The sequence below is a fragment of the Hippoglossus hippoglossus genome, chromosome 11 (assembly GCF_009819705.1).
Source record: "Hippoglossus hippoglossus isolate fHipHip1 chromosome 11, fHipHip1.pri, whole genome shotgun sequence".
In the NCBI taxonomy this organism is placed as follows: Eukaryota; Metazoa; Chordata; class Actinopteri; order Pleuronectiformes; family Pleuronectidae; genus Hippoglossus; species Hippoglossus hippoglossus.
The window spans coordinates 21,523,639-21,548,847 of NC_047161.1; the positions used below are offsets into that span (position 1 = coordinate 21,523,639).

General features: G+C 40.3%; 3 protein-coding genes across 4 annotated transcripts; 2 read left to right on the top strand and 1 right to left on the bottom strand.

The window, feature by feature from the left end:
- The first annotated feature begins 613 nt into the window (after positions 1-613).
- Positions 614-3,029, top strand: pex11b (peroxisomal biogenesis factor 11 beta). Of its 2 annotated transcripts, XR_004615512.1 has the most exons (5): positions 614-874; positions 1,309-1,424; positions 1,503-1,704; positions 2,027-2,494; positions 2,557-3,029. XR_004615512.1 is itself a non-coding variant. In XM_034601232.1 (4 exons), exons 1-4 carry the CDS (start codon positions 819-821, stop codon positions 2,421-2,423), a joined length of 771 nt encoding a protein of 256 aa, XP_034457123.1. In that variant the 5' UTR covers positions 614-818; the 3' UTR covers positions 2,424-3,029. The 2 variants fall into 2 exon arrangements, 1 of the variants encoding a protein (XP_034457123.1); XM_034601232.1 differs by having other exon boundaries at positions 2,027-3,029.
- Positions 3,030-4,427: 1,398 nt separating this feature from the next.
- ilf2 (interleukin enhancer binding factor 2) lies at positions 4,428-11,615 on the bottom strand. Its single transcript, XM_034601203.1, has 15 exons — positions 11,460-11,615; positions 10,985-11,044; positions 10,467-10,509; positions 9,531-9,635; positions 9,349-9,426; positions 9,056-9,158; positions 8,674-8,739; positions 7,437-7,553; positions 6,660-6,738; positions 6,464-6,551; positions 6,311-6,372; positions 6,106-6,220; positions 5,782-5,872; positions 5,367-5,527; positions 4,428-4,620 (listed from the first exon to the last, which is right to left on the bottom strand). The coding sequence occupies exons 1-14, from the start codon at positions 11,462-11,464 to the stop codon at positions 5,376-5,378; spliced, it is 1,164 nt and encodes a 387-aa protein (XP_034457094.1). The 5' UTR covers positions 11,465-11,615; the 3' UTR covers positions 4,428-4,620; positions 5,367-5,375.
- An 8,182-nt stretch (positions 11,616-19,797) lies between these two features.
- On the top strand, positions 19,798-24,242 carry LOC117770695 (integumentary mucin C.1-like). The gene is made up of 6 exons (XM_034600346.1): positions 19,798-20,404; positions 21,584-21,762; positions 23,129-23,211; positions 23,694-23,833; positions 23,940-24,056; positions 24,211-24,242. The coding sequence occupies exons 1-6, from the start codon at positions 20,359-20,361 to the stop codon at positions 24,240-24,242; spliced, it is 597 nt and encodes a 198-aa protein (XP_034456237.1). The 5' UTR covers positions 19,798-20,358.
- Positions 24,243-25,209: the final 967 nt, after the last annotated feature.

The window sequence follows — 25,209 nt, forward strand, 5'->3', positions numbered from 1 at the left end:
TGCTGAATCCTGCTTGCTCACCGAAAAGGATAACATCTTTAAGGATACATTTTTGGTCATTTTGGTTCAAAAGGAATGCAATCCCCCCTCAACTCCCTATCACCTACAAGATGCTTATGTCTTTAAATAAAATAGAAGGCATTTTCTTGTCAGGTATGTGAAGACACCTCAGTCTTGTTAATTCAGAAAAAGAGCATAATTCTATCTCAAGTCAATCAATCAAATTTATCAAACAAATTTTATTTGTATAGCCCATATTAACAAATCACAATTTGTCTCATAGGGCAATGTAATCAAGTCAACGCAATATGCCTCAATACTGAAGCACAAAGCTGTTTTATATTCGAAAATGTTTTCCACAGAATCAGACAACTGAGATGGAACCATATTGCCTCTTTTAAATGGTCTGTATTTATATAGCTTTCTAGTCTTGATGGCCAGGGCATTTACAGTACAGTTGTCCCATACACACGCATTCATACAGTGGGTGCAGCTCTTTCTCTATCGAACATAATGTGGCCAGTTATTTATGTTGTGTAAAGAATATACAAATAAAGAAGGAGAAGATGCAGTTCCATCCTCCGCACAGTAGGTGGCGGCTGGTGTGTAGTCGATCGTTAAACGAAGAAGGTGGAACGCGGATATCCGTCAGAGAGCCAGTGGACGTGCTGTGGTATTAAGTGACCTCAGAACACTGCTTTAGACGACATCCCCTCCAGCACAATAAGCTTGTTACCCAGCGGAAACAGCAGCAGGTTCACGGCTGTTTCCACAGCTGTTAAAAACAGCTGGTTCCCAGCACACAGCGAGCAGCCGGTATGGACTCGTGGCTCCGCTTCTCCGCTCAGAGTCAGGCCAAGGAGCGACTCTTCAGGTAAACAGCTGCCTCAGACACATCCCCTCCTCCACTCAGGACACGTGCTCAGCGTGTCCTCCTGTAATTGGTCATGACTGACCTCAGTTCGACCACAGTGGGTTGTCACGCAGCAGCTGTTGTCATAGCAACAGGTCCTCAATCCCAAACTTGTTCAGCGTAATGTGGAGGTTTCAGGCTCAACCATCTTTAGACACTAATGTGAGGATGTTTGTATCACAGCTGGAAGTGAAGTGAGTTATAGGTGTGAAAACTGCAGTATAATGTATTACTTGACTGACACCTACACCATGGAGTCTCCTGACCCAGTGCATGCTGGGAGGCTTTCCAAAAACTCATACCTTGCCTACATGCGGTCATATTTTGGTGATTGATTGATTGACTGGGAGGCTCCCTATCACTGTGATGGACTAACTCTGCAACTGGTTTTACAGGGCTACTCAGTATGCCTGCACCCTGTTGGGCTACACCCTGCAAAAGGGTGGGGCAGCAGCTGAACTCCGCAAAACCGTCAGTCAGCTGGAAGCACACATGAGCCTGACCAGAAAATGTGAGTGCAGCAGCCATTTTGTCGTTTTTAAAATTCCAAAGTGGAAGGAGTGTGACTGATGTGTCTGTGTCCCAACAGTGCTGCGTCTGGGAAACTCTGTTGAGGCACTGGAGGCCGCCAAGAGGGCCATCCACCTCTCTGACAGCGTGCTGAGGCTCTGCCTGACCATCAGCCACCTCAACAGAGCCATGTACTTTGCCTGTGACAATGTTCTGTGGGCTGGAAAGACAGGCCTTATCTCCAAGCTGGACCAGCACAAATGGAGTCAGAGGTCTTTCAGGTGATCCAGGTTCTTGTTTCTCTCTAGTCTACATTTACCTTTTATAATACAAACTTATCTTCAGCACATAGAACAATACAGATCACTTAACCTGCAACACTTTTATATAGTCTATTTGAACTAGCTGTGTATCCACTAGTTTACATCGAATTGGCCAATGTGTACTCATCACCTCGTATACATACACAGTATAGATGTATACATAATCATTGTACAAGAACAAACCGGTTGACCCTAAAGTCATAGCTGGTACTTTGCTGACAGATTTCTGCTGTGGAGCCATAATTCCTTCACACTATATATATGTGGTTAAACTCTGCAGGTACTACCTTTTTGCTCTGATCCTCAACCTGACTCGAGATGTGTACGAGCTTCGGCTCCTGATGGAGAGCGAAGCACGCTACAGAGCCGCCAAATCCCCACCCTCACCCTACCCCAGCACCACTCTGCCCGATGACCCACTGTCCTCCTCCGTCACTCCGGCATTACCTGCTATGTCTGTGTGGCTCCGCAGACAGCTCAACCTGATAGTGACTGTGCTGTACAGCAACCCGCCGCTGCTCTTGGACCTGCTGAAGAACGGCTGTGATATCTTCATCCCGCTGGACCGGCTCGGGATTTACCCCACAGGGTCAGGCTTTGTTGGGGCCTGTGGCTTGGCCTCCTCTGTCCTCTCTATCCTTACCATTGTCCACCCCTGGCTCAAACTCAAGCCATGAACCCAGATACACAGTGGAGAGGTCTCGAGGAGCCACAGGGAGGACTGAGACCATGCAGTAAACATACTGATCGTCCTGTGAAGTAAGGGAAGTTCTGAAATGATAGCAGGGCGTCCAAATCCCAAAGACAAGCCCAAAATAAGTGACACTCAAATTTCTTCCACTCTGCATCAAAAACTGCTAAACACCTACCAGCCTCACTGAGCTGATCAGTAGCAGCTCTGCTTCAATGAGTCCACTCTGTGCTAAGGTGTAGTGATGCTGCACAAATCCATGACATTATTCTAATGGTTGTGGTGGGTTGCATGTGTGACACAAGTTTCAGTCTGTTTAACTGATCATCAGCCACTCTAATGGCCTTTGTAGGCATCTGTTTTCCTCCCGACATTACCTTTATTCATGTAAGAGAAGTCAAACTGTGACATACTGACCCAGCTGTAGATCTTTCAGTAAGTGTTACTAGCAAAGCTCTTGTTAACAACTAATGTCCAAATAAATGTATTTTAGGTTGGAGTCTCTCTTGGGACCACTATACCCTGTAAGGTGTTGGTCAAGACAACATGAAGCTTTTAAATCTTGTAGCATAAAAAGGCAAACTAAACAACAGTTGAACTCAGCATTTCATTTTATGTCAAACTGCCCCATAACCAGCCAGTGGTGGTCAGCATCATCTGCCATGAAACTCTCATAACAACAGAAGTCATTCTGCACAGTCAAGAGTATTGAGAAGGAAGCCAACTTAGTTAGCCTAGACATTTAGTCTTAACCACTAGCTACACAACAGTGGGCAACAGTCTACTTAATGAAGGGAAACACTGTAGACCAGTGGTCACCAACCCGTCGATCGCGATCTACTGGTCGATCTCGGAGTCTTCACTGTCGATCCCCAACTCTCTGGACTCACTGGCTGCGGTGGCGCCGCAGATCAGCTGTGTGTCGGTTGTCTGTTGTTCACACGGCAGCGTGTCCGCTACTGTCTGCGGAGCTGCTGGTTTATCTACTGCATTACCTTAGAAACAAGTCGGTTTATGTACTAAACTAAACGCCAGGACACTACGGTATGAAGACGCGCATCTTCCAGTCTGTCGATAACAATCAAAGCCCCGTTAGAACAAATGAATGGATTCAGAAAGTGAAACGCTAGAGTGCTTTTACTTTGAAACGGTTTCAGGAAGGTTTGTAAATACGTTTGTGTCATATACGGATAAACATTGTGGTTCACTGACGAATCAACGGATAAAATGATCTTTCACTTGAGTTTTAATCCTTATCTGTTGAAATTATGTCACAAACATGCATTTTAAAATGTTAAAACCACTTTCTGTATGCGTTTCAAAATAAAAGCAGCGTATTTGCAGGAGCAGAAGAGGCACGGCTTCATACTGTATAGTACTTGTATTTTTTTGAGTACAAGGGACTACTTTCATACAAGGAAAAGGTCATTTATGGCCATATTCAAGGCAAAGCCTATGTAAAAACATTGTGCTGCAGTAGCAGCTCCTCTGCAGAACATTGTTTTACTGAAGCTAAATATTGTGCACTGAATAGATGCTGTAAATATGAATTGATATTAATGTGAATATTGTGCATTGAATAGATAAAGTTGCACAACCGCCTTTCTTTGTGTATATATATATATGCTCGTACATTCAGCTTTTAACAGAAATTGCAAAAACTAATAAACATGACCCTCCTAAGTGGGTTTCTTGGAAGATATCAGGGTGGTAGATCTCAGCTTACGTTTGGAATTAAAAAGAGATCTTGCGCTCGAAGTTTTGGTGAACACTGCTGTAGACCCATTGGTCTTGTTTGACCCCATTCATAGCACTGCTGTGTAGATGTAAATGTTAAGACCTTGTTATAGAGAAAATTTAATTGGCATTATTTGAATGTGTCAGACACTCACCCATTCTAAGAACACCTTCATCTTGTCATTTAATGGGCAACATCTGTCTGATCCAGCTCTCATCTTCTCTTACTTTGGCACAAACAACAGGACTCAAGTTAAATAAAAAAAAAATCTTTATTAACTAATACAAAAAGGAGGTACAAACAACACAGGCAAAGTAAAACCAGTACAATAAAAAAAATGAGGCGTTCTCTCTGTTCACATCATGGGACCAGTGGCCTTCAAGTCTAACACTTCCTGCTGCTGTCTCTGCCCAGGGAGGAGTTCCTCATCAACAACCAATACTCACTGTGGAAGGAGAACAGAGCACAAGTGAGTAAATTAACCTATGATGTGTGTGTCTGTAGCTGTACATGAGAATGGCTAACTGACCAAGGCGAGGAGCTTATTTATTTTCTTTGACATTATTCCTGTCACTGCTAAAGACTTTTGCACACCAGAGAATAGAATAGAATTTGCCATAATAGGCACAGACAGAAACCAACAATAGCCAATGAAAGCGTGCTGACCGAAAAAAAACATTTCTAACTAGCCTTCAGCTCGTGATGCAAGATGTATAAGCCTTCTCAGCCATGACTACATCCATAGTTTTTTTTTTGTGCTGCAAAACAGAACACATGACATCGGTCCTCATACATGTTTGTTTTGAAGTCATGTTCAATCATGCACAAATCAGAAGGTGGCGGTAATGCACCTAAAAGTTGTTTCTGCAGATTCCAAGTCTCTGGAATCACCGCTGTGAAATAGTCTCCTACAAACAAAGTGTGTGGTCTTAAATTTAACCGATTTTTAATATTATAATCGTCAGAACGCACACACTAGATGCTTTGGCCAGAAAGTTTAATTTTTTTTTATAAAAAAAACCAAGAGTTGAAAATCCTCTAATGTGCACCAGGCTGTACACATTGTCAAATAGAAAGCAGAGTTATGCTTTGCAGAGATGACAGCGCTATTATTATCGAAGTAGGGAATATGTACAATATGTGAGCTGCTGAATGTTTGTAGGTTGTGGTAGAATGTAGAGATGCTCTAACCTGAGCTCATCACTCCTGGGTCTCCATGCTCTCATCCTCTCCATCTCCTCCCTCCTCCAACGCTTCATCTTCCTCCTCCTTCCTCTCTGGAGGTTTCTCATAGGCCTTCTCTGATGGGGTGACGATCACACCGTCCCATGTAGACATCTCCGTTGCCAGGTCTGCAACAACATTATTATTATTGGGGGCTGCTACTTGATGTTGGGGACACTCATTGTTCATGTGTAGACCATTATTGTCATCACTGATGCTGCAGTGTTTTCTACGCAATTAGTTTGAGATTTCAGTTATAGCTCAATGACACTTAACACGGACAGCAGAGGCTGCACATGCAATGTACTAACCCATACACACACCGAGTGTTCTACCCCTGCAGTAAACAGGAAACCTGTCATAGTGAAAATTTTATTCTTACAGCTGGCATCTCCTTCCAGGCCAAGGATCTTCCTGTATCCTCCATGAGAAAGCACCCTCACCAGAGTCTGAGCTGTGAAACACACCATGTCCTGCACAAATGCACACAAATTAAATTTACACACTCACCAAACTCAGTCTAATTTACTGTGATCAATACCGGATTTTCTGAGGGAATACAGGTGTGTGTGTGTGACAGATGTGCTATGCCTTCTACAACAATCAACAATTCCAGTTAAACAGCCGGAAAGGAGTTTATCGTTATAAGACGTCCTAAATCTAGCAACCTGTATCATTGGCAGTAAAGTAGAAGGATCACACCTACCTGCTGTTCTAGAGTCATGACAGTGTGCACTCTGAAGTTTCCACTCTCACAGGGGTCAGTGATGCCCACAGAGCCAGGTAGAAAGAGACCAGCAGCCAGCATCTGCAGGCAGCGCCTTCAAAACACAGTCCAACACTAAGCTTAGACACAATGTCCCATCTGTGGCGAAGATACAAAGTGAGACCTGAGGTGAAAGGTAACCAACCTGTAGGCCACATTCAGGGACAGGGGCTGCCTGGATGGGTTGTTCATCACTGCAGAGTGGCCCTGCAACACAATGTGTCCCCAGTATACCATTAAAGGCCTAAGATGTAAATGTTGTCTAATCGAATGTCAGGACTAAGAGACGTAGTCTTACCAGCAAGTCCAGGATCCAGGGAGTAAGGGGTTCAAAACCAGGGAAGCGAAGCCTCAGGTCCTTCAGCAGGCGGATCAGCACTTTGACCCTAAAGATTAATAATGCATTGAGTTAAAATGATGTTTAATTGATGTTTGTATTGTGAGGTTGTGCCTATGCATGAATTTGCTCTGGTGACAAAACAAGATTTACTCACGTTGACTGAGAGGCGTTCTCCTCAAACCAGCGGGCATGGCGGATGGCAGCGAGCGCACTCTGCAGCACCTTAATGTCCACTGAGGAAAACACAAGAACAAATTGAACGCAAGCGTTAAGGGCTGAATTCCAACCAGAGTCCTTGGACTCCGTGCTTCCCCTGAACTCAATTATAAATACAAGATAAAGCCCTGAAATAAATCACAAGACTGATCAACATAGGAAATATTTTCCGATATGAATTTGGTCACACATTTAGAAAACTCTGAATGTGTATCAATGTGTATCATCAATATATCATTTGGTGAAGTCTGAATAAATCTGTAGGCTATTTAAATGTTTTTAAGAATTTTGGTGTTCATTCAAGATGGTGGGAAATCGCATGGGTGAACACAGCAGTGATGTACACTCCAACAAAGGCATCCCCAGACAAGTGATAAGTAGTTACTACCACCTACATTTATTCAAGATATTAAAGCAGCTGATGGTCTCTTGATATGTTTTGTTAACCAGGTAGCAGTGAGGTTCTGATTTATCAGATCTAAAAGGTACTTCTGTACTGAAGATATGTTAGGGCAAAAAAATTAAATAAAACTACAATTAAATAATGAATGAGTTTCATTTAGCCCTTTTCAGCACCATGCTAATTAAAAGACAATGATGCACGTAATGCACTGCTGGGTAACGCTATCCTATTTACAGAAAGAAAAACTTGGCACAACTCTACTGCATTGTCAGTGTACATCTGGGTTGTTATGTGTGTTGTGTAAGCTTGTACAGTGCAGCTCAGGGTCCAGCTTGCGCAGGTTGGGAGGAACGGTTGTGATGAGGATCTTGACGGTGGCATCAGCTGAACTGATCTCGAAGCCTGTCTCATTGGTCAGCATTGACAGCACTGAAAAAAGCAGATTCAAAGTCAGCTGCCTGTCACTCAAACATCACAATGGATTGAGGGCCACGTCACTAAATGCTTTAGAAATACGAAGTGGCTTGGGTTGTTTAACGATTACTTGACCTACGTCACATACATGCCCGCTGCCTAAAAGTCCAGGAACCCTCAAATTAAATTCTAAACACTACTTTAAGCAACAACACAAGTTTTACGTACATTTATTACACATTTATTTTAAGATTGCATAACTTCTATGGAAAACTGCATGGACAGCATGTCACATCAGTTATAATGGAATAATTGCATTGAAGAACTGGATTTACTAGTTTGATATTCTACGACAAACATACACGTGTCTGTAGTCCATATATTAAATATTTACATATTCTGAACATTTGAATGAGGGAGAAGTAGATGTTATTTCAATGACTTTCACACAAATGACAGACGTTAAAAATGTTTTTTTTTTAAGTTTATATTTTTCATGTAACTTGTGTTTATTTAATTTATTTATTTATTTGTATCCTCCAAATCCTTTTACATCCACTTATTGGCCTTTGTTATTACATTACATATCATTTAGCTGATCCTTTTATCCAAAGCAACTTACAATAAGTGCATTCGAGCATGAGGGTACAAACCCAGAACAAGAATCATGCAAGTACAATTTGCCCCACAAAAGCCAAACTACAAGTGCTGCAGCTATATGTGAGAACGCAAATGTCCAAGCGAGAATACAAGAACAAAGAAAGATTTTACTCATTTAAGAAAAGTATTGATCACTATGCGCTCAAGTGTAGTGTCAGCGGACTGGTTCTTAAAAGGTTTGCTGTTTGAACTAGCTCTGAACCAGCACTAGATTCACTTTGGTGGAAAGGGGATACCTGTGTCCCACTTTCTGTCTGGTGCGATCTACCCTGTGCAGCTTGACGCGGCTACGCAATATAAAAACAAATTCATGCAAATATAAATTTGCATTGCATGTCTTGCTTTTCAAAGACTATGCGGACAACGTGAGGTGAAATTACATTCCACTGTTCAATTTAAACCAGATATGTATCTGAAAATGTGGAAAATGTCTTCTACCTGTTAGGAAGTGAGAAACCCGGCATCAGTGCCTTACCTTCAGCAGGGTCCTGTGTGCGAAGGGTCTCCACTACTTTGTTTCCCAGAGCAGCAACTGCCTCCACTTTAAAAGAAAAAAAATCCAACATAACACAGAAGATGGGGATGTGTATAAAGTTCTCTTCACACTAGAACAAAAGCTGCTGATTAATATGTCAACTTGACTCCTGACACAGACTTATCCACAGAGGTCTGCAATGTGATAAATAGGCACAGAGTTTAACCAAAAATTGAGTTGCCATTAACAAAAAACATCTAAAAACTCATCCAAAAGGGCCTTAAAGACTCAGAAATGATTAGTATAGCAGCAGCTGTTTACTTTTAGACAATGTTCATTTTTACAGTTTTTAAGCACATGTCACTTCTTTGAAATCACTCACGTGTCGGGAGAATCTTGAGGATTACAACCAGGTCAGCAACGTTGTGTCCTGTTGTCATGGTGCCCTTCTTGTAAGAGCCCACCTGTCGTACCTCTTCAATTTGCTATGAAAGAGACACAGGATCAACATTATTAAAAGGGAATTGTTTTAATATTATTATATACAGATTATATCATTCCCATGTGTGTTTTTTTAAAAAAAACAATACTTGAAACTGTTCAACTATTCATATCAATCTTTACTGGTCACACATTATACAGCTTCAGTGTGTAATGACATAGTCAATGACTTACCACTTCAAAGTTGCCGGGTGCAACAATCAGGTTGTCGATTACATTATTGATCTTAGTGACCAGGGACAAGATGGAGGACTATGCAGGAAGAGACCGGGAAAAAAGTTCTCTGTCAATAACCAACACACTGTGAGTACAAACAAGTAAGAGTAACTTGTCTGAGTGCAGGTCTGTGGACTGACCTGCTCAGCAGGTGTGGGGCTCAGGTCCTGGTTTCTCTTCAGCAAACACTCGTTGAAAGCCGTCTCATCAGGAGCAGGTTTCACTCTGGGAAAGGCCATCTCACACTTGTGACAAACAACAGTCTGTTTTAGTACTCAGTGCTGCTATGCTAACTGTGGCAGTTTTATTAGGAGAACATGGTCTCCTCAACACGTAGAAACCTCACAGAGCCACATGTGTATAAGACTCCATGTTCTTGGTGTGAGAGTAATTCGAAGCCTTTTTGTGGTTAAAGTTGCTCCTCCACGTGAACAGAGGCAGCTCACGAAGAACTGCTCACAGGTAGTAATGTGCTGTGGGTAATGCATCAGGGTAAGGATTCAGTCAGCTTACCAATAAAAGGGATGGCATTTGAACTCAGCACACAGCTGGAAAATACAGATAGTAGCACTGATGTTTTCAGCCTATGCCATGAACCAGCCCTCAAATTGTTCAATAGTCCATTAAGTCACATCTAAAAAAAATCTACATAAATAAAGATGATTTCATGTCTACTTTAGAGTTCCAATTTAATCCAAAAAGTCTAATGATTTGCTTTGTCAGCTGTAAAAAATGTGTGCGCTATATTTACAATGACTGAAACGCAGTGGTCACCATTCAAACACTGGACATGATAGGGATGTTTACTCATGAAAGGTGTAAGCTGAGGAGTTCTCACTTCTTTACTAATAGTGTCTCGTTGCTCTGTGAAAAGCTCTTAGTAGGAAACCCTCAGGAAGGTCCAGCAACAAGTCGAAGGACCTCTCAGGACAACACAAGATCCTTTGAGAATATAGTTCTGGACACTGACATCACTCGAGGGTTTGCTTATAGGTACAACAGAGCACATCTGACCAACCACATCTAACAATGATACTGACTGCAGCCAAGATGGAGTGGAACACTTTTTTACTTACCACATAAAAATCAAATGGGATGTGTGGGACAAATGGACGGTACCTAAGAAAGGAATGAGGAAGAGATACACATTTTGCAGTTTTCTAATAATGACCTCAACAGAACAGAATATCTTATGTACACTTGGGACAGGGAGCATTTGGACAGTTATACATGTATGATTCTTCAGACTGTCGGACACCCCAGCTCATTCAGGTGGAAATTAAAAATATGATTCCGCTTTAAAATGCCAATACTTTGTCCATTAGAAGGTTCAGAATTTGAATTTCGGCTCTATTTGACAACATTTGCCATACCTACTAGCATGCCTGAACATGCATGCTAAGTAGGTTTGTATCCAATGATGATATAAATATTTATCACCCAGCTCCAGGTTATCATTAATTAGCAGTGATACTTTTTAAGTGAAAGGGAACCACGATGACCCTCATCTATTAACATCGGGCTAAGCTTTAGAATCACGATGCCTCCATTTGTTGATAAAAAATGTGAGGAGCAGCTCGAAGGTTCAACTCACCCCTGGACCAGTCCTCCCCGGGAACCGAAGCGGCCTCCCCGGCCCCTTCCGCGGTCTCCTCTGGACACAAACACAGGAATGCAAGAAGACTCAGCTTGGTTTGATATTTACGATTTGATCTCACTGCAAAGACGAATGCTATGTTGCTAAGCTAGCGTGTAGGTCCATTCATTCATTCATATACTTGGCTAGGCCACACTAGCTAACGTTAGCCTACCGGGCAGCTTTTAAATGACCGATATTTGATGTAGAAGAACCACGACACTTCAGTGATGATGTCCTTAACACGCTTCACATCAGGATTGATAATTCATATTATGACTAATCCACCTAGTTAAGGTGTTGGCTAGTATGCAGCGTTCAAACCATGTACGTTGCTATCTTACTAGCAACATGTCTGCTAACGTCAACACTCTGCTCATACAAACTGTTATACACCATGGAATTTAATGTCCAGCATATAAATGACGAGTACCTCATTGCGTACGACGTTTTGGCAATCTAATTCGAAAATCTTGGGAGAAAATGTTCAACGTCCCTTCGTGGAGCTTCTGCTGCTTCTTTTAGTATTTTTCTTCTTCTTCTTCTTCTTCTTCTTCTTCTTCTGATTTGATTGGCGGTTGGCAAACCAGCTTATAGGTGCATTACCTCCACCTACCGGACTGGAGTGTGAAACATGAGATTGGCAGTAAAACAAAAATAGACTAAACTAAAAAGTATATACTACATCCTTCTTATTAACCAATTTTTTTAGACACCTATTGAGGTGATTATATACTCCCTGTGATGCATCTCTAAATAGGTTTCCTACAGTGACATTTAGTATTTCTTTCTTTCATGCAGATGACAATTTCTTTCTTTCCTTCTCATATCCCCTACAGTCCAGTAAAACATGCTCAACAGATTCAGGATGACCACAGAGTCCTGTATGTCCTATCCTGAGAAGGATAATGACTGTCTCTTCAATTCTGTTTCGAACCATCCTCCTTCCCTTACCAAGATGTTTTTCTATTATAAAAAAGTGTCTTCCTGTGTCTTTTATCGTTTGTTTATGTCCCAGTATTCTTGCCATATGTTTTGCATTTGTCTCTTTATTATTGCTTTACCCTCAGCCCTACTTAGTGGAATTATCATGTCTACTGTTTGTAATTTAAGTCAACATCTTCATTTCCGCCTACTCCTACATGGGCAGGAACCCAAATGAAGCGACCAGTCAGACCCATATTGTAAAGAGTGTATAATGAATGGTAAATTTCAAGGAGGAGATCTTGTCTGCATGATTTTGTTGATTTAATGCTTGTCAGTGCTGTCTGATGCTGTCTGATGCTATTAGCAAATTGTTTTTGTTGTTTTCCTCAATCCACTGCAATGTTATCGAATTAGATACGATCTCTACTGCAAACACTGACAGGTGATTTGCAGGTGATTTTTTGATGGTTACGTCATGCATAAAAACTGCTGCTCCTGTACATCCTGTCTCAGGGTCTTATGAGCCATCTGTAAATATCAAAAGTTTGTCTCTGAAGTGCTGCTCAATGTAATACTCTGCTATCCTATCTGTAGGTATTTGTTTGGATCTTTTCCTCAGTAATTGTGTATATTTGCATCTACTGATGGTGACACAAATAGCCAGGGAGGAATAGCAAAGGATGGAGTTGTTGGGCAGTACTGTATCTAGGGCTGGGTGATATGGAAAAATATCTTATCACGATCATTTTTTTCAAATTAGTCAATATCGATATTTATCGCGATATAAATCGAATAACCAGAAAAGAACTTTATGTGCAGTGTTCTTCTGATGTACAAACGTTTCTTTTATGCACAAAACTGATTTTATTTGCTTGTACAATCGTCCTGTGCGACTGCACTTTACTTGCTAAACATTTCATATAAAGCACTACATTGAAAAGGTGTATGCTGTGGTTGTGACATGTGTTAAAACACATTGAAGAGATGGTGGCTACATGCCAGCCAAAGAGAGAAGCTGTATCCAGCTTCTCCTTTCACACCCCTCTTTTAGCCAAGATCTCTACAAAGTGCATCTTAATGTGGAATTTTCTTGCCTCATAGCTTTTTTTATGCTCCAACAGCCACCCCAACCAATTAAATATGGACCGTCCTCAGATGTTTCTGAAGTTCCTATCATCTTAAAGGTAAAGCAAAAAAAATAAAGATAAAATAAAAATGACATGTGGGATTTGTGAAGTCTGAGCCACCTCACAAAGTGAGAGTAAAAGCTACTGCTAAGCTATCTGCAATTAGATAGTACCCATTAACTCCTAGCTGGGCTGGGTGCACTCTGATTCGGCCAGTGGGCACTGAGAATATATGATCATAGATAACGATGTTACACGTTCGTATCCCTGTGGACAGAGTGGCTGTGACAACGACAAGATTGTGTTGTGTGGCGCTGCTGGTGCAGCAGCAGTAAACCTTTTTTAGGCTCTGTGTAGGGGAAGAGCTCTGTGTGTGGCTGACCTATCAAGGAATGATGTGGACACAGCTATCCAATGAGGAGTTTCTTTCATCACGAGTACAGATATTGACACATTTTACTCGGATGGTACTTGTGCTCTTAAAAGTATTATATCCGTACCGGATACTCGTTTCATCCGAGTATTCGGCTCAACCCTAGTATGGCCTCAACTTCACATAAAAGAGTCATCTATCGTTTGCTCATGCAGAACAGACTTCAGGACCTTTTTCAATAATTTGACTTGTCTCTCCCACACTCCCCCAAAATGAGGTCCAGCAATCCACCTGACTTCAATCTGAGCAAGAGCATCCTAGAATTTGGCTTGGTTCCACTGCTGCATAGCTGCCCATAGCTCTTTATCTGCAATGACTAGGTTGGTGCCATTATCTGACCTTATAACGGAAGCTTGACCTCTTCTGCACAAGAAACGTCGGAGGGCGTTTAGGCATTTGTCTGTGTCGAGTGTGTGAGAGACCTCTAGGTGAACAGCACGGGTTGTCAAACAGGTAAACAGTACGCCATACCTTTTAACAATACTGCGACCCCTTTTGAAACTCTATGGGGCCGAAATAGTCCACACCCACATAGGTGAAAGGCTGCTTGTCTGGTAGTAGTCTATCTGAAGACAGGTCTGCCATTTTTTTCCCATGGGCTTTTGCTTAGATTTTTTTGCATGTAATACACACGTGGACAGAAGTTTCCTCACTGCTGTGTTAGCTGCTGGGACCCAGAACCTCTGGCGTAGACAGTTGACTGGTTTTCTGTTGTGTTAATGTAGCACCATTGTTCCACTTTTGTTGCTTCTTTGATGACTGCAACCCTGTTTGCTACAAAGGTTTTAAGACGTAGTGCCTCATTTCCAATGTACTTCAATACAGCGGTGCTGTTAGTCCAGAACATGGAGTCTTGCAAATCCAACTGGAGGTCCTTTCTTAACATTGTGTCCATGCTGACAGCCACAACAGCAGCTGATAGCTCCATGAGTGGGATGGTAGTTTGCTTCAGTGGAGCCGACCGTGCCTTTCCCATCATGAAGGCACAATGCACATGATCTGCACTGTCTGTCAGCTTTAGGAATGACACTGTCCCATAACCATTCTCACTGGCATCGGAAAAGTGATGTAGCTGGGCAGTCACAATAGGTCCAAATTATCAGGCGTAACACTTGTCAGGAACTCTCTCATCCCAAGTGAGCTTTTCCTTGCATAGCTGTTACAAAAGGATTTTAGCCGGGAGAACAACTGGAGCAAGGAATCCCAGTGGGTCATATATGGAGCTTACAAATGATAAAACTCCTCTTCTTGTGATTGGTTTCTTGCTGACATTGACCCTTAACTTGAAGCAGTTTTAGCAGCATTGATAATGGTTAAACATTTTGAAGCATAACTGAAGGTCAGTGAATTGGTGGATTAATGTCATTAATGGTCAAATGATGAACTGAGCTAGACATAAAGGTAATAAACCACTTGTCTCTGGCCCCGACACAGGGGTTTTTCTTAGGCTAACCAATGCACTTGAAACAACTGTTTGATCTGAAGTGGCATCCTCTTACCTTTTTACACCTGACTGGCTGGAAACGTTCTCATCTCTGAAAATGTGTAACATGCTGGGATGCTGTCCTGAACATGTTTGGCATGACATTTTCTTTTTACAGTCATTACTTACGTGCCCTTTAACTAGTGTCATGGCCTGGCCATGACAAATACGAAGATGGACACAATGGATGACGGTAGTTTAAAGTATTTATTATAAATTAAGCAACCAAGGAGTAACGATAAAGGTGGAGTGTGTACGTCAGTAACATCAGTAATGTAGATGTGAGTGTGTGAGCATAGTGAGGTGTAACAAAAGTCAAACAAAAGCAATTTTTGCAATACAACGACACTCCTCTAGTGTGTGATTCCTGAACAAACATGGATTACTCAAGGCAACAGTGTTAGATGTACTGAGAGCCCTTGTCATGGACCTGTCATTTTCTTTCTCTTTGGCTGTTGCCACATTTGTGGCAAAGCTGCTTCCTTTTATTCTTTCCTTCTGGACATTTCTCTTCATCATAGACATATTATATTATCCTTCATCTCATCAGCAGGCCCTTGTAGATCTCCAAAGAGAGGGTCTGTGATGATCTTTGCTTGCCTGTCCACAGTTCTGTAAATCTGACTCTCCTCTGAGTCTTTTCCTGGATCTCAAAGGCCAGTGCCCGCCACCGTTCTCAGGGATGTCTCGTTGTGGCAGACAAGTTAAGTTTTGATGTTTCACGAGCATCTCTATGATGTCAGTCTGCTGTTTAATGACATTGTAGACATCCTTTGTGGTGTCACTTTGTTGCTGAGGAAATCCATGCAGTGTTGCAACTGACTCTCCTACTTTAGATCTAGCTCTTTCTGCTGTACACCCTCTGAGGAGGCCCTTCATACCTGAGGGGGTTGAGTGGTTGACTGTATCCTGCTTCTGGCTAGGCATTTTCCTTCTTTAAAGGAGTGTGTGACAGGTTTACAGCATCTACATACACATTCATAGCTTCACCTTTCACAGGGGCATCATATCCTTTGTAGATTTAGATTTTAGCATTAGTCACTGCTAATGCTGATTTAAGTTCCAATTGCACTGCTACTAATGAAGTAGTGTATTATGATAACTATTTCTTCAAGCCATTCAGCCAGAGACAACCAATTAATCATTCAAATTTTATTGGTATAGCCCATATTCACAAATCACAATTTGTCTCATAGGGCTTTAACATGGTGTGACATCCTCTGCCCTTAACCCTCAACAAGAGTAAGGAAAAACTACTAAAAAACCCTTTTAACAGGGTAAAAAGAACATAGAAACCTCAGAGAGAGCCACATGTGAGGGATCCCTCTCCCAGGACGGACAGAAGTGCAATAGATGTCAAGTGTAAAGGAGAACATCAGAAAGATAAAGGTATTTGCAGCATTGATTAGAAGAAACAGTTTGTAGCATAATGGAAGGTAAATGAACTGAGGAATTATTGTCAGTATTGGTAGAGTATCTGAATAGACATATTGTATATCAATAATAAGACAAAATTGCAGGTCATCCAGGTTTTAATGTCCTTGAAACATGCTTGAAGTTTAGTTAATTGATTACACTGTTCTGGTTTTATTGATATGTATAAATGGGTGTCCTCCGCAAAGCAGTGGAAATTTACAGAGTGTGTCCTAATAATGTTTCCTAGTGGAAGCATATATAATGAGAATAAAATTGGGCCGAGCACCGTGGTTAACTTTGGTGTGCACAGATGACTCATCATTGATTTGCACAAATTGGAATCGGTTTGAAAAATAGGATTAAAACCAGTTTAGGGAGGTTCCTTTAGTTCCAATTATCTATTAATTAATAATTCATTTCGATCTGTGTGCATAACCTCCATTTTCAGTTCCTTTTATGATGTCTTTGTTGCTGATTCAAAAATATTATATCTATAATCAATGACTGACCAGATTAAACCAGTATATATATTTTTCACTTTCAATCTTGCTCCCCACTCTGCCCCTCATACATTTCATAATATTTAGGTCCCATCATCTACAGATAATGCGACCCCAATGACCTATCTACATTATTAACATCATTTATCATAATTGAAAACAGTATTGGGCTTACTGTACCTGAGGTGTTCCATTTTCTACAAAATAATTTCCACTGAAATCTTTCCCTACTCTCCTGACACTGTCCTATCAGTTAAAAGCTTTTAATTCAGCTATATATTTCCCCCCTTATACCCATTTGATACTGTTTGATCATTAATCCTCTTTCAACATCATGTCATATGCTTTTTTAACATCAAAGAATACAGCTAACACTCTTTCTTTATTAACATGAGCTTTCCTGATTTCATGTTCTAAACGCAAAGTTGGATCTTTAGCGCATCTTCCTCTCCTAATCCCACTCCGATAACATTTTATTTCTCCCTCGGTTTCTACATAATGGTAAAAATGGTAAATGGTCTGTATTTATATTGCACTTTTCTAGTCTTGATGACCACTCAAAGCTCAACAGTACAGTTTATTGCCATTCACAAATCATTATTATTATTATAAAATTATTATTTTCAACAATCACATTATCACCATCTTTCAGTTTCAGATATTCATATTCTTTCCTATTACCAGGCATTATTTTAATCAAATCCCAATCGGTGTCAGTGTTAGATATGGCGTCCCACCGTCACATATGATTTCATCACCTCTAATTCAAGATTGGCTGAAAAGTCATTACATTAAGTGGCCTGGTCTCCAGGGGTGTGGCTAGTTTGCAATTAAAAATATTAAATAAAAGATAAATAGCAGATAAGATTTGTAACTGTTAATAACTTCAGCAAAAACTTTCAAAATGTAAATGTGGACTTCAGAAGTGTTTCTGTCAAGTCAATACAAACCACTTACTGTAACACACCATGTGGTATCGTCCATGTAAATTCAATGTTACACTCAAATATTCCTTTGTCATCATGATAACTTGTAATAAACAGTTTTGTCACTTAACATTATTGGGTTTTGAAATCATTCAGTTTTACTTGAAAGTCTGTTGGTACGTTGCCTTATTCATGATGCACACTGTAGATTTGTATAACTTGTGTTGCCCTTTACCTAGTAGAGGTATGATGAAGATGTGTCATATGTACCCTAATATCCAATGTGTTGCGTATTCAGGGCTGGGATTGGACTGTTTGTTTTACTCTTAGTGTTTTTGAAATCAAATCACAACATTCAAAACGAAGAGGTGTTGTCATCAAATAATCCATCAACTCCTGTCACCACTGATAAGCTCCACCTATGTATTTTTCGAAGGAGCGGGGGGTGGGGTTCTATTGTAACCATTACTAACAGCAACACTATAAACAGATAGGCAACACTGAAAGTAAAGTGGACAATGTTGGAATCAAACTAGTGACACCAAGACAAGCCTACAAAGACAATGCAACTTTTCATTTATCACTTCTGTCTGGCATCTTGTGACTGTGAAAGATGTCAAAAGAGCTTCTGGTGATAAGGTCCAATTCTGGTGTTGATGTGCTCTAAACAACAACATGTGATCTCTGCAGTGCACTTAACATTCAAAATTGAACATTAAAATACACATCACTTTATGTTTGTCTGTGGTATAATAATAATAATAATTATAATAATAATAATAACTTTATTTGTATAGCACTTATCTAAACAAGGTTAAAAAGTGCCTCACTGAAAGTCCATGGCAAAATGAAGAATCGATTGTAATAAAAGATATTCTGTTCAGTCCGATTTAAGAGCCAAATCATAACATAATAAGGTCAAGACCTTAAGTTTATAGAGAAACCCAATAGTTCCCACAATGAGCAAGCACTTAGGCGACTGTGGAGAGAAAAAACTCCCTCATTAACTGGGAGAAACCTCTAGAACCAGACTCAGTGTGGGCGGCCATCTGCCTCGACTGGTTAGGGTGAGCAGAAAAAAAAGGGAAGAGAGGAGGTGGGTGGCAAAGAGGGATTAGAAAAGAGAGAGAGATGGGGGTAGGGGTGGGAGAGGGAGAGAGAGAGATCATGAACATCACACTTGAACTCTGTAAAACCGATTTTTGTACAAATTGCATTCCTGTAGAAATCTGTTTTGAGCAGTGATATCTGTAATGAGTTGGCGAACCTAATCTCATCAGGCAGGGAGTTCCAGAGCCAACAGGGACAGGCTGGCTGATCTCAGGTTATGACCGGGATTATAGGGTCAAGAGCTGCGAAATGTATGTGCGGGCCAGCCAATGTTGAGCTTTAAAAGTTATTAAAAGAATCTTAAAATCAATCCTGAATTTAACTGTTAACCAGTAAAGGGACGCAAGAATTGGCTTGATGAGCCCTACGGTTTGTTTTTGTTAAAATACGAGCAGCAGTGTTTTGAACAAGCTGCAAACGAGTTACTACGGTTTGGCTGAGGCATGTATACAGGGCGTTGCAATAATCCAGGCGGGAGAAAACAAAGGCATGTATTAACTTTTTTAGGTCAGGAAGAGATAGAACCGATTTGATTTTAGAAATGTTTTGTGGGGAAAGTAATAGGATTTAATTATTTGATTAACATGTGTTTTGAAGTTTAGATGAGAATCGAATGTGACACCTAGATTTTTAGCTGTTGTTTTAATATTGGCTGCCAAGGGACCGAGAAATGATAGGGGTCTGCCTGCTAGCTGGTCAGGACCGAAGATTATTATTTCAGTTTTATTTGAATTTAACTGAAGAAAGTTAAGTAACATCCATTCCTTAATGGCGGATAGGCACTCTGTTAGCAAACTCACGCGGCTGACGTTGTCTGGCTTGAAGGACAAGTATATTTGGGTGTCTTAATCTCCTTGTTGTTGAGTAGTAGCTGCAGTCGTACCAGTAGCAGACTCACATGTACAAACAGAACTTGATATAAGCAGTTACCTGCAAATGACAACAGTTAAAACAACCTGAGAGAGTGGGAAAATACAGATGATTGTGATTGTATGTTGTGTTAGTAGATTTAAAAACTAAACATCCTCCCAAGGCTTTTAGTTTGACAATTAACCCTGACAATGGGGTATATAACAGGCTGCACCCACATATTTCTTGAAAGTAATCTTAAAATGAGATAATAATTGTTATCAAAAGTTTATGCAACACACTGCACAAACGAAATTAAGCTTGTATTCCTAGCCAAAGTAAACAGTGAGGGCGTATGTGAGGCACTTTTGCCTTTTCATCTGAATAATGCAGATGAGATATCATTCAGTTCTGGACCAGCCTCTAATCCCTGCCCATTCTTATCCTGAGTGAATAAAACCCTTCACATGAAAAACTACAATACCATTTATGTAATCAAGTAAGAACATCTCAGAGATCACCAGAACAGTACTTGACTAGCTAACTTGACTTGGACTCACCATGGTACAACTGAGATGGCTGTGGACCATGTGTTTTGTGACATCAGGTGAGAAATTTATGGTCATTTATGGTGGTTGGAGGAAAAAAATGAATGTACTTGTAATGTAATGTAATGAACTTGTGTCAGTATTGCTGAAACTTCTTTACAACTCAGAGACTTAGATGCACTTCTCAAAGCACTATACATTTTTTTGCATATTTACTGAGGCACCAGTTAATGAGACAACTGAAATGAAATGTGAATATTAGGTATTATATTAATACTCACTGGACATGTTCAAGAGACTAGATTTTGGGAAATTTGGTAGAACACAATGTACACTGTAATTCAGTGTAGCAGTACAGTATGTACTTAAAACTACATTTTATTCATTTATTTATCCAGGAATGTCCCGTTAGATAAATAATCTCTTTTTCAAGGAGGACCTGGCCAAGACAGTAAGCAGCACAGATAAAATAAAATAAAATATAGCACAGGTAAAAACACATGGTTACGGACAGCAATAATAATGAAAAGAAGATGAAAATAACCAACAGCCTAGGCCATGATATTTCAATATTACATCTACACAACCAGGTAAGTTAAAAACTGCAACATCTTTAGCAAAATTTCATTACTGACCTTAAAAGTTGTGCTTACTATGGTTGTAAAGGTCCATTATAGTGGATCCTCATAATGCACAACAACCATCAACAGCTACTCTGCTGGATACTCAAACAAATGGAATATGCTAAATAGACCACATTTTCTCTTCTTTTGCACTGACTAAATGAAACTGCTTGATACTCAGGCACAGACACAGATTTCTAAGTTTGATAATTAGATATGTGTTTAAGTTTAAGACATTTAAAAAGTGTCCATCTGTAGCTCTGTCTGCTATTGAAAAGAGAACACGTAACAATGCTGCAGTCAAATTCAAGATAAACTCTTGACAGAGGAAGTACATATTTTTTAACCTACAACTGGGCCCACAAGTTAAGAAAAACTGCAGTGCAGTAGTCCTTTTTTAAAAGAATCAATATATGAAAAGATTACTGATATCTCTGATTTTGGTTTTCATTATTAAGAAGTCCCCTATCGTTCATTTTAGCATTTTGTTAAACTATTATTCAATAAAACATTTCTAAGGGTGCAAGGCTGTGGCCATATCCATATGTGTGAATAACTGTCCAGTTCAGGTTTCTCCCTTAAGTTAATGGAAAATATTTCACACTGAACTTGCAGGTCTTCTGACTGTCCAGTCTCTTCAGCTGCATGACCTTCTCAGTGTAAAGCAACTCAACTCTTCTGAAAAGAAGGCCTTCTTTCTTCCAATGAAGATCACCAACAGAGTCTTCAACAGCAAACTGCTCAACACTGCATCTGAGGAATATAAGATCGTGTATAAAGAAGTCACTGACTTGGTAGGACGAATAATGATAGATGCTGTTGATGATAAGCACATAATCATCATGAAAATACTATCTCATACCTTCATGATGATGATGATGATGATGAAAACTGATTTCAAACTAATCTTGATCTTGTTTGTAGAGCCATACACTGCTTGCAAAGACAGTATCAAGCTTGTCAGCATGTTTTTTCATCACAGGCCAGAGAGAAAAAACGTGGTCATGTCCTGAATTGTTTTCTTTCAGTATCTTGGCTCATATCATTAGTCTGCATTGTGACAGTTGTTGAACAGATTTACCTTGTCTGGTTCAAGCAGCTCCACAGTAGCAACAACGCTCCTTCAATAATTCTCCTTCTGAATGAGGTTTCAGCTTCTTAGCTATTAGATCACCTTACACAAAACCAGTCGGTGTAAAATTGTCTCTGTCAGAGTGTGATCTTATGAGAAGTGCTTGATGGGCAACAAACTCCACTGAATAGTGTGAACTTTATCCAAGAGCATTTATCTGTGTAACTCAGCTGCATGTTTTTTAGCTGTAATGCTGTATGACATGTTGGAGACTTTTTTTGAATCACTGATTGGCATACATAAACGGTGCCCACCGTTTGCAGATTGAATGTGCCCTAACTTTTCAAAAGACAAGTGACTGAGTGCTCTGATCGTCCTCCAGTCTGTTACACAAACACCACACCAGATGTATTCATCAAAAGTGGTACTGCACAGGTTAATATGTGACATATTGATTGTTGAGGCAGTGATTGAGAGAAGCTGTGCTTTAGCGCACCAACATTATTTGTATTTATTTCTTGTCCCATTTCTTGTCCCCTTTCTTGTTACAATAAATGTAAATTCATATTACTCTTTGTAAAATCACGACTCAATAATCCCCAACACAGAATTAAGGGAGAAATACAAAATCTGAAGACAAATACATAGGCCTAATGAATGAAGTCGTTTTCTGCAAATTTTCAACCAGATTGATACCTTGTGTTTACTAGATGGTGAATCAGGAAAGTAAGTCCCTTACCCTTACTTTTAGTAAGACTCTTGTTTGCAACTCAGAACCAAAAATCATGAAATGGTTGGCATTGGACTTCAGAAAGAGATCATGTGCTAATGATAGCAAATATCGCTACTCTCTTGTTCTCTTATCAAAAATTCTAGAGCTGTTCTTAATAACTATATAATTAAAAACAAGTATGGGAGCTGTTCAGAACTGTAGAGATACTGATGCAGTAAGTATATGTGCTCAACCTTACATAATAGTACATGTAGTACAGTAAGCAGTAAGGTTTTACTACATTGTGCTGTTACCTCTGTATTTCAAAGTTAGAGCAAAGGTGTTGATCTATATTTGTCCTCTTCTTGTTTTGCAGCTTGACAGCATCTATGACTGCTCTGATAACAGTGTATGTCCCACAAAAGGCTTCTATGGAGGTGTTGCAGGAGTGACTTTCAGGTATCATATACCATTGATCTCATACTCTATCCACGGATAGAACAACAGACTCCATTTCCCAGCCAAAACATTTTTTTATTGCAGGGGATTTTTGGTATTTAGCATTTTAGTATTAAGTACAACTGTTTTGAGGAACTATCAGGTAGACGTAGATTTTTTTATAAAAACAATGGAATCAGAATGTCCCAAATGACATTTGACAATCACTTGGGTGGCCGAGGCTGAGGGGTAGAGCTGTCGTCCTCTAACCAGAAGATCGGCAGTTCAATCCCAGACTTCCCCCTCTGCATGCCGAAGTGTCCTTGAGCAAGATACTGAACCCTCATAGAAAAAGCCTATAGATGCTGCCCATAGATGCACTGTATGAATGTTTGTGAATGGGTTAATGGCAATAAACTGTACTGTCAAGGGCTTTGAGTGGTGATCAAGACAAAAAAATGCCATATAAATACAGACCATTTAATTCTTTCTTTCCTTCGCAGCTCCGGATCAGTTATTGCAAATTCAACTCTTGTCTTCGATACCTCATCTATCAATACAGCCATTGTCCACATATTATTTCTTCAAAATGCCAACAACGTTGAGCCCAAGACTCTCCAACTCAATCTGGACTACACAACCAGTAAGATCTGCTTTTGGACATATAATTGTAGTTGTTCCAACTTATTCATGTTCAGCTTGTGTCTTGAATAGATATTAAATGTTTGTAATATTTTTTTCCCCTTCAGCTGACAAAATAAAATCTGACAAGCTTGAGACACCAACAACACCGATGACAACCACTACAACACCTACTAAAACTACTACAACACCAACAACACCTATGACAACCACTACGACACCTAGTAAAACTACTACAACACCAACAACACCTATGACAACCACTACGACACCTACTAAAACTACTACAACACCAACAACACCTATGACAACCACTACGACACCTACTAATACTACTACAACACCAACAACACCTATGACAACCACTACGACACCTAGTAAAACTACTACAACACCAACAACACCTATGACAACCACTACGACACCTACTAATACTACTACAACACCAACAACACCTATGACAACCACTACGACACCTACTAAAACTACTACAACACCAACAACACCTATGACAACCACTACGACACCTACTAAAACTACTACAACACCAACAACACCTATGACAACCACTACGACACCTAGTAAAACTACTACAACACCAACAACACCTATGACAACCACTACGACACCTACTAATACTACTACAACACCAACAACACCTATGACAACCACTACGACACCTACTAATACTACTACAACACCAACAACACCTATGACAACCACTACGACACCTACTAAAACTACTACAACACCAACAACACCTATGACAACCACTACGACACCTACTAAAACTACTACAACACCAACAACACCTATGACAACCACTACGACACCTAGTAAAACTACTACAACACCAACAACACCTATGACAACCACTACGACACCTACTAATACTACTACAACACCAACAACACCTATGACAACCACTACGACACCTACTAATACTACTACAACACCAACAACACCTATGACAACCACTACGACACCTACTAAAACGACTACAACACCAACAACACCTATGACAACCACTACGACACCTACTAATACTACTACAACACCAACAACACCTATGACAACCACTACGACACCTACTAAAATGACTACAACACCAACAACACCTATGACAACACCTATGACACCTACTAAAACTACTACAACACCAACAACACCTATGACAACCACTACGACACCTACTAATACTACTACAACACCAACAACACCTATGACAACCACTACGACACCTACTAAAACGACTACAACACCAACAACACCTATGACAACCACTACGACACCTGCTACAACACCAACAGCTACCACTGCCACAGTGCAAGATCCTACAACACCATCTTCAAGCGATACAAACGTCTCTCCTGATGA